Source organism: Nannospalax galili, unplaced genomic scaffold (genome assembly GCF_000622305.1).
Source record: "Nannospalax galili isolate Female #2095 unplaced genomic scaffold, S.galili_v1.0 scaffold476, whole genome shotgun sequence".
Classification (NCBI taxonomy): domain Eukaryota; kingdom Metazoa; phylum Chordata; class Mammalia; order Rodentia; family Spalacidae; genus Nannospalax; species Nannospalax galili.
In genome coordinates, this window is record NW_008338274.1 from 1,622,775 (window position 1) to 1,632,971 (window position 10,197).

Sequence of the window (10,197 nt, forward strand, 5' to 3'; positions counted from 1 at the left end):
CAGAGAGAGAGAGAGAGAGAGAGAGAGAGAGAGAGAGACAGAGAGACAGAGAGAGACAGAGAGAGACAGAGAATGAGAAGTTGCTGTAACATTGATAATAATAATAATAAAAAAATCCTTGAAGTATGTGGTTTAAGAAAAGCAGAGATGTGTGATATGAAGATTATAAGCACATATTCACACAAAGGAAAAAAAATCAAAGTAAGCTAGTTTATTGAGTACTAAATTAAGAGAGAAATAATGAAGGATTGTAATATAGTTGTTTCAGAAGGACAAATGTGAAATAGTTCAACAAAATTAATACTAAATTAAGTAAAAGTGTATTTAGTCTCAATGTTCCATTGACTATTTCCATCTTTATAAAAGAACTTTGGCTATAAAATTCAAACATACAAAAGGATATAATGTGAAAATGTTAATATTTCCATTCATTGAAGCCAACTACTGTGAATAAATTTTGTCAATGTATCATCAAAAAGCTCCAGACTACCACAAAAACAAAGAACTATCAAAGAGAAACATGAGCCTCATGTTTCAAGAGTAAACTGTCAGCCCAGCGGACAGAATGGCAGCAGAGATCAAGGCCCATGGTAGATGCAGTTTCCCCACATTTACTCTGATTTTATCCCACTTGCTTATTAGCCCAAAGTGAAGAGTGCCCAATTACAGCAAATTAGCTTGTTTAACTTAATATTCCTTTTCTCCATTTAAATTAAAACAACGAATCCTAAGGCATAAATGATACAAAAATGGAAATTAGAAAAAAACATATCAAAGGAAAATGTGCTTGCAGAAATCCTCAGGCAAGTGGCAGCAAACTTACTCTCGCCTTCCTTTTCTCCCTGGGGAGGGTCTCTCTCTTCAGTCGTACAGTCTGGATCAGCTGCTATCATGGTGTCTCCTTCATTCTTTTCCGTTTCAAGTTCACTGGCTGAAGAGATGGTCTGACATTTTTCAGGTTCTGGACTCCTAGTCTCCATCAGGCCATCAGCTTTTTCAACAGACATGTCTTGTTCCTCTGAGTCACTGCTTGTGCAGGCGTCTTGTACTTTGTTATGAGAAAATGACTCCTGTGAGGACTCCTCACCTACTGGCTCATTAACCCATTTTAGGAATTTTTCTACCTGAAAATTGAAGATACCATCATGAACACGAATTAAGTATAAACCAGAATCTTCTCCCTTTTTACTATTTGTGACTTGATCTACAGGCTGTGTCATAATTATTTGCCTGGAGAAATATAATGTATCACACAAGATACAAGTAATTCTGGGCTAATTGGAATCTGAGCATCCTATGACCTTATCAAGGACTTTTTTAAAAGGAAGAAAGGAGATTAAGCACTTCTAGCTATAAATGAACACTAAGAGGAGAAAGCCAAACTGCCCAGTAGCTTTCCACAGAGGATTCTAACAGAGTTGTGTTATGAGATCGTCATCACAAATGTACCTGCTTATTGTTGACTCATTAATTTTAGTCTTTTATCAAGTGCTTTCTGCAATAGCCAAGCTACAACCTATGTTAAATATTATATGACATTAAAGAATACTGCTAATGTCTTTAAAAAATAAAATCAGAGATCTTAGAAAGAATGAGTAGTCCTTTAATAAAATAGCAGAGCTGACAAAGTAGTTTTATTTGTTGATATGTTAACAAGGCAGCCCAAAGTTGGACAACACACTTCCCTGCATCTGCTGTATAATGGAACCTTCTTCACATCAGGTCTTTATGACCTTAAGAATGAGGAAATTTCATGGGCTGGAGAGTTGGCTCAGCAGTTAAGAGCACTGACTGCTCTTGCAGAGGACCCAGGTTTGATTCCCAGTACCTCACCTACATGGCAGTTAACAACTGTCTTAACTCCAGTTCCTGGAGATCTGACACCCTGTTCTGACCTCTGCAGGCATTGTATGACACGGGTGCACTTACATACATGCAAGAAATACATTCATACACATAAAATAAAATTATAAAAAAGAATGAGGAAATTTCAATGAGTGGCAGACACATGATGGGCAACAAGGACAATTTTCCTTTGAGGGAATCTTTATATACCTAATGAGAGAACTAAGGATACGGCAGCCGCATCTGTTTTTGTACTCATCTACAAGTGCACATAAGGCAACTATTATACCCAACACATTACAGAAAGTCCCACAAATCTGATACCAGGCCATGCCTCATAGGTAACAAAGACTCTTAAAATATTCATTAAAATATCACCAGCAGTCTATCACACTGAAATATAATAAAAAAACGAAGCCATCAATTTGCAGTATGCTTTGCAAGTATGCTGAAGTCAGGAGCCTAGTGTACCGGATAGTGAGACAGAGCTGCTGAGATTCCACTGTCCTGTTCTCACATGGGGCTGGTGGTGCAGTGAGTGCTGTGAAGGCTTTACTCAGCAGTTACCGGATAGTGAGACAGAGCTGCTGAGATTCCACTCTCCTGTTCTCACATGGGGCTGGTGGTGCAGTGAGTGCTGTGAAGGCTTTACTCAGCAGTTACCGGATAGTGAGACAGAGCTGCTGAGATTCCACTCTCCTGTTCTCACATGGGGCTGGTGGTGCAGTGAGTGCTGTGAAGGCTTTACTCAGCAGTTACCGGATAGTGAGACAGAGCTGCTGAGATTCCACTCTCCTGTTCTCACATGGGGCTGGTGGTGCAGTGAGTGCTGTGAAGGCTTTACTCAGCAGAAATGCTCTTTGCCCTAGAAAGCAGGAACACTCAACAAACCACACCATGTTCTAGTTACTTCTGTTTCTTATCACTTGAACAGCAGGCAAAGCAAAGCCCAAGCTTTCAGGTTACCCCGTGAAGAATGAACCTGCCTTGTTTCACACCCACGGGCTGAGCCTATTTCAAAGTGGGATGAGTCCTCTTTGGCTGAGCTCAGAATTGAGGCTTGCAGTAAAAGCTCCATCAGAATTTGGACTACTGGTGTCCTACCTTGTGGGGATCAGACAAGAAATTCCCCCTGTCCTTGTCTGTTAGTTTACAGGCAAGTCAACTTAACTGATACATCTCCCTACATACTAAAACTTTATATCGTTTTCAAACATCTTTTTTTCACATTACCACAATTTTCTTTTTTTTTTTTCCAAATATACTTTACAAACTATATACCTAGATAAAGTATGTGGAAAACAATTTTAGGTATCCTTCTATCCTGAAAAAAGCAGCTTTCCCTTTGAATACAATATTAAGGCGTTAAGCTTATAAAATATGGTTTCATCTTTCTAAGTCCAAAAGAAAATTTATACACACCTTACTGAGAGCTTTACTCTTCTTAAAAAGTGGTTTTTCTGACTCTTCAGTAAACAAGATGTGCTTGTTTTTCATCTTTATCTGCCTGCGCATGTCCAGGTACTTCGACGTGTATTTCACATTCTTCTCCAGATACCTGACCTGTCGATGACTGAAATTTGAAATTCCACCGTATCTGTGATCAGATCGAAAGAAATTACTCGTATCTTAAGTTCTAGGAAATTTGTTTCCTTACAGGAATCAAACAAATTTTGCTACTAATAGCCGCCACTTTAATTTTATTAGTATGTGAAAGTGATGAAATCAAGTACAAAGTGCATAAAAGCTTACAGTCTAGACTTTATGTTACCAAAGATGGGAAAAACAAGGTTATTATTTCTTTGGTTGAGATAGCGTTACACTATGTAACTCAGGTTCACCTTGAACTCTTGATGCTCCTGCCTCAGACCCCTTGAATGTTGGGATTCAGGCATGTACCATCACAACTAGAATGCTTCCAATGTAGAGTAGAAAGTAGAAATTATATACAGACTGCAGTAAACAGCCATAGAGCAAACAAACAAAGCATCAGGGACAATATTCCCTTGTTAGGGATACTTTTCTTAAAGCAGAATAATGCTAAAGGTCTTAAACATATTTAGACATGTTCAAATTAATGCTAAGAATGACCATTGAATTTTTAGCCTAGAGCAATCTGTACTTACTTGTAAGAGATGCAAACGCCTATTACCAAAATGATTAGAGCAAATCTGATCTAATCACCTGAATTTTTCTAGTCCTAAAAGATATGTGTGCTGTAAAGCCTTCTTTGTATCAAGCCTCACAAAATTTTCTTTCAATCATGTTAGAACCTTGGTAATAAAAAATAATCTTATTCTCTTGTAAGTAGAACTGCGGGTTCTAAATAAAAAGACAAAAGTTAAATCCTAAGTAATGAAATTTATCTATAGGAGTATATACAGGCCAGAGCTACTCAATGATTTTTCAAATAAAATTACATGTGCATTACTGGGCATGGTGGTGTCCCAGCACTTGTGAGGCAGAGGCCAGATTGGTCTGTATAGCAAGTTCCAGCCAGCTGGGGCTACAGGGAGACTGTGTCTGAAAAAAAGACCAAAACCAAACAGATAGACAAACAAAATCCCCCAAATCAAACCAACAACAATAAAACCAAAACACATGTGCATAGAAATCTCGCTGATAGGAATTTAAAAATCTTTTCTATATGCTACTAAACTATCATCTTTAGCCTTAAATGATTTTATGAACTATGTCTTTAAGTATCTAAAGGAAGTAACTCCAGAAGCTAACTTTCAGAATCTATTTATAGGATTTTAATCTATAACCATGTACTCTTGAACTAACTTGGATTCAGTTTATGTTAATCATGAGACATTTCCATTTTCTTTTCCTGCTGAACTCATGATGTGAATTATCTATTAAAATTTCCTAACTAATATAGGGTAAGTAGGACAGTAAGTCTAAACCCTTAGAAACAAAAATCTCAGACTAGGAGAAGCTGATCCAAATAGTATATACAGACCCTGTCTTCCCTACTCAGTTCAGTCTTCCTTCACAGGAGATGAAATTATCTACTTATTCATATTTCTCTTGTACTTAATGTTTCGGTTTTTAACCCAGAGGAAACTTAGACTTCTATATATAAATACTTTATGTGTAATAGCAAAACACCAGAACAATTCAAATGCCCTTTAATAGGTAAGTGGCTAAACAAATTTTGGTATATCCACACGATGGAATACTCCAGAAAGAAAAAGGAAAGAACAACTGATGAACGTGATAACCTTGTGACAAGACAGTGTGCTTAGATCTTCGCAAACAACCTAGATATTGCTAATGTGAATGGTGAACTAAATACAAGGCTCCCATTGAAAGGATTAGGTCATTGTGTATCACACATTTACCTTGCTAAGAGAAAAGCAAGCTGTAGGTTATCCTACTTCAGCGATTCAGAAAAACAGAAGTAATATATATACATGCACATAGCTGAGCAACATTTGATTTTTCAGTTTGCTACATGGTATGTTTGCTTGTCTTTAGAGGCACAGAGGAACAGATCTATGAGATGCTAGGTGGGAACCGTGCTTACAAGTTCTAAGAACTGGACTTAAACTCCATCTATGAAATATGATCCTAAGTCAAAACATCTGTGAGCTGCTTTATCTGTGAAATGGACCGGAATAACATCTGGGGGCTATGAAGTGTAGCTGAGTTAATAAAGTGAATGTATCAAAGACCTCTACTGTGAGTTTTAATGATAAGATCTCAAATGCTGAGACCTCCAGAGAGTGCTGAATTCTGGCCTCCCTCGGGCTTCCCTCTGGCAGAGGGCCTGAGAACACAGGGGACTGGCTGAGCGCCCCCGGATCCTGCCCTCACGGATCCTGCCCTCACGTGAAGCCTTTGAGAAGGAACTGACACTGATTCTAACCACTCCAACAGCTATCAAAATACCTGAAAGCAAATTCTGAATCCATCACTCTAGAGTCCAGCATTGGAAGACAAAAGAAAAATGAGGAACCCAATACAGGGATGCTTTTGGAAGCCCCTGTCAAGAAATTCCAATGGACTCTCATAAGAACATTTTAAAATTGCCCTGTTCTGATTTTTTCCTAGTTCCCTGTCTAGAACTTACAATGCTAATTACTCTTGCTTTTACTTCTCCTTCACATCTCCTAGTCACAATTCAAGGACTTTTTTGCCCCCCAGAGATAAGAGTTATGCAATTTGGGAGTCTTTTAGATAGACCTACTGAAGGGGTACTCCAATTGCCTCACCCTGCATCCCGTTCAACATGGAAGAAGCCAGAGCAGTCTGTGTCCCGATTCCCTACTGGCAATTTGGGTAACCCCTTCAGAGGATGGTGTGATAAGAATAGGAGCAGGAATTGGCTAGGCCGTTAGGGTAAAAAAGACCCTAAAGAAAAGTAGCCAGTTTCTTGGCTAAAAGTCAAAATGCCCTTGGGCCTGTTAGCAACACACTCTGTTCCAAAGGCCAAAAATGTCCAAAGTATTTGGGAGCTTATATCTAATCTTTTAAAGATTTTAGGGATACCTCTTCAGAGGGGGAAATGTTAGAGTAGCCAAAAGCCCCATAACAATAAATAAATAAATCAAAGAAGAAAGTTTAAAAAAAAAAAAAAACCTCAAATGCTATCAAATACAGTGCTGTATTATTTACATAAATACCAAAGAATTTAAGGTGGCTAGATTTCTGGAAGGCAATAGTTTTTATGAAGAATTACTTCTGTCCTGAGCCATGCTTGAATCCAAGAAGGAGACCATTGTCATCGATGTTTAAATCTGGGGTTTCATCAATGTCCAGCTCATGGCTAAAGAAACAGAAAAGGAAGCAGTTATAAGCCATTACCTTTAGAGTCACAGAGTACCTCAAAAAACCAGGAAGTCTGGGGAAAAAGTACTTTAACCAGGATTTCCCAAATAATCTAAAGTACCCAGTGGTGTTGGGAGCACAGTAACAAGCACTCAAAATCTTGAGACTAACTGAACTTAGAATCACCTAGAAGATACACACCTCTGGATATGCTTGTGAGGATGTCTCTAGAGGTTTAATTAAGAAGAGAAGACCCATCCTGAATATGGGTGGTATCATCTAATTGGCTGGGGTCCCAGGCAGAATAAAGACGAGACAGGAGAAAGCAAGATGGAACTAGCCCTTCTCTCTCTGCTGCCTGACTGAGATACAATGTGACCAGTAGCTCAGGCCTGGAGTTGCTCCCAAGGCCAAGCCTCCCCTTCCTTGATGGAACTGTATACTTCAACTGTGAATCTTTCCTTGCCTGTTTTTTGTCAAGATATTTTGTTACAGAGACAAAAAGTGCTTTATACAGGAACCTTTTAGAAATTTAGAAATTCTGACTATCTGGGCCACAGCACCAAATAGAAATAAATACAGCAAGAAATAATTCTTAGAAACTTTGTCTTTTCATGTAACCTAAACTCACAGAATATTTTATTGAGTACCTACTGAATCTTGGGAATTTAAGTCCATTCCTCTGCCTCAAGGAACTAACAGGAAATAATGGGGCAATTAACAAATCAAGTTTACTAAGACAAGACAATGCAGCAATAGCTTTTTGAGACATCAGAGCTTGCTTAGCATTTATCTGGGAACTATATAGAATGAAAAGTCTTATGTGGAATGCCTTATATCCTATCAGAGGATGACATATTTCTACCTCATGTTCAAACTGTATTGTGATCCATCCTTTCCATATTATTTACAATACGATAGCTACTAAGTGTCAGATACACTGCACGGCAGCTCAGTCAACCTAATGACCTCACAAAAAATGCCATCAGTCCAATTTTTTTTTTTGACAGGGTCTCCTACAGCCCCATACTGCCTGGAACTCACTATGTAGACCAGGCTGGCCTCCACCTCACAGAGATCCACCTGCCACTGCCTCCCCAGCGCTGGGATTAAAGGTGTGTACAACCATGCCTAGCGCCTATCAGTCCCATTTTATAGATGTGGAACTAAGAAATGTTTAGAATTGGGATATGACCTCGGGTCTAAATGTTTAGCATCTTCCCAACAGATGCTACTTCTTTCCTTATAGTATTAGCAGTGCTGGCAGGTCAGGTAATATGCACCAACCTTCTCTTCAGCTTGCTGGGCTTATGGTCAGGTGGATCGTCTTCATTCTCACTTCCATCAGTTCTGTTCATGCATGGTCTGTCTCTACTTGAGTTTGTTCCTGAACACTCTTGTGACTCTAAAAAGGTAGACAGATTACAGTGTATTTCCCTTTTTGTTTGGCTCCTTTTCTATCATTTGCAAAGGCAATTAATTATAGTTAGGTTTATAAAGTTTAAAGTTTCATGATCTAACCACACAGACATGTGTTGCATACCATGCTTTGGTCAAGGATGATATTGCACGTTCGCATATTCATTGGTGGACTCATAAGATTATATCACAACTGGATATTTTAATCTCAGTGTACTATGATGTCTGCACAGCAATGAAATCACCTAATGATGCATTTCTCAGAACCTTATCTCCATATCTTAAATGAAGCACAACTGCACTTTAAAAAGTAAACTAAAGCTAATCTTTCTGAAAACAGTTGGCAGGTGCATTCTCTTTTTTTTTTTTTTAACATTTGCATGTGGCATGTATGCATGCCAGGGCATGAATGTGGAAGCTCCTTCTTCCAATGTGTGGGTTCCAGGAATTAAACTCAACTTGTCAGGCTTGGCACTAAGTGCCTTTACCTGTTGAGTTACCTCGCTGGCCCGACAGGCACTTTTCTTCTTTAATATTCTATTTACTATTTTTATGTGTATGAGTGTATTTCCTGCATGTATTTGAGTGCACCGGTGTTGTGCAAGGCACTTTTCTTAAGGACTTCAACTAGCATGATCACCTTGATTAAAAAGAACTTCTTTTCCTTAAGAAGCAAATGCATCTGTCGTTAACATAGCTCTTAATGTTGCAAGCAAGACAAGTACTCTTCACAGAGATTATCTTGGGACTGAGCACGTTGCTCAGTGTTAGAACACTTGTTACCATGTGCAAGGTCCTGGGTTTGATCCCTAGCACTGACAAAAACAGAACAAAACAAAAACCCAGAATATTTTAAACTGGGAAGCATCTACTGAGGCACACATCTACCTTTGACCCACATTTCGTAAGACTGAAGAAAGTAGGGTAAACAATCAGACACTGTGGGACAGAACATCAGCAATACAGCAGAAATCACACATGCACAGACATTAACAGCTCTTATATTCTGACCTTAATGGGGGAGCTAAAGCACACTAAAATCTAAAATCCTCCAATTGATTCTGATAGAAGAGACAATGGAACACATTACAGAAACAACCAAGCTATACTCAAAACCTGTTTGGAAAAGTAAGAAAAATAGGAAAACGGGGGTGGATGGGTGGGGTGTAGATAAAAAGGGTAACACGAGGCAGAAACAGATGGACTAATACACTGACCGGTATGTACATTATAAATTGTATGCTCAAAATAGAGATGCTGTGATGGTTAGTGACCGTCAATTTACTGGGACCTAGCATAACCTCCTGGCACAAGCCTCCAGGACAACTGTTGGGGGTTATCTTGATTAGGTTAACTGAAGTGAGAAGACCATACCCCTGCAGGTAGGGGACCCCATTTCCTGGCTTGGGTCCTGGACTGAAGGGAAAGGAGGAAGCTAGCTGAGTACGAGCATTCATCGCACTCTGCTTTGTTGACTGCCCATGTGATGTGAGCAGCTGCTTCAAAGTCTACTGCCCTAACTTCTCCACCATGACGGTCTGAACCTTAAACTGTGAGCTAAAATAAGCCCTTCCTTCCTGAAGTGGTTTTTGTCAGGGTATTTTATCACAGTAACAGAAAAAATAACCAAGGCAGATGCATCTCAGGAACATACAAAGACTAAGAAAATGTCAGAGAAGAAAGGATGAATTCCCAGACTAAAGGAATGAAAATCCTGCACTGAAGTAATCTCTGGACAGCACAGAGGAAAGAGACTAAGTCAGGTGACAGAACTCTGATAACTTTCAACTGGGGCTAGGGGTGGTCTACACCACCAGTAATCTCAGCACTGAAGAAGCCGAGGCGGGAAGATTGTGTGTTGAAAAATAGCCCAGCTATGTAGCCATACCTTACAAATCAAAACACTACCTCCTACTTCTGGTAGATCAGCAATCTGAGATAAGCAAAGCAAAAACAATTGTTAAATGAAAGTTCAAAACACTTTGCTCCACCGTGGCACCAGTTTGGACAGTAAGTATATTAAAAAAAAAAAAAAAAAATCACACAAAAGCCACCCAAGTTCCTTACGTTGGATACTTTATTGATGACTGTTATGGTTTGGATGGAAAATGTCCCCCATAGGGTCATGAATTTAAACCCTTGGTCCTACGCTGGTGA

The 10,197-nt window shown here is 39.2% G+C and overlaps 1 protein-coding gene across 1 annotated transcript in view; it reads right to left on the reverse strand.

Annotated features, from left to right (window-relative positions):
* Tgs1 (trimethylguanosine synthase 1) overlaps nt 1-10,197 on the reverse strand; it is a 42,578-nt gene that overhangs the window by 21,420 nt on the left and 10,961 nt on the right. Inside the window, exons 5-8 of the mRNA XM_008833080.3 lie at nt 7,909-8,026; nt 6,533-6,619; nt 3,268-3,442; nt 824-1,124 (exon numbers count right to left, since the gene is read on the reverse strand). Coding sequence (XP_008831302.1) covers nt 824-1,124; nt 3,268-3,442; nt 6,533-6,619; nt 7,909-8,026 — 681 coding nt within the window. The remainder of the gene's footprint in view (nt 1-823; nt 1,125-3,267; nt 3,443-6,532; nt 6,620-7,908; nt 8,027-10,197) is intronic.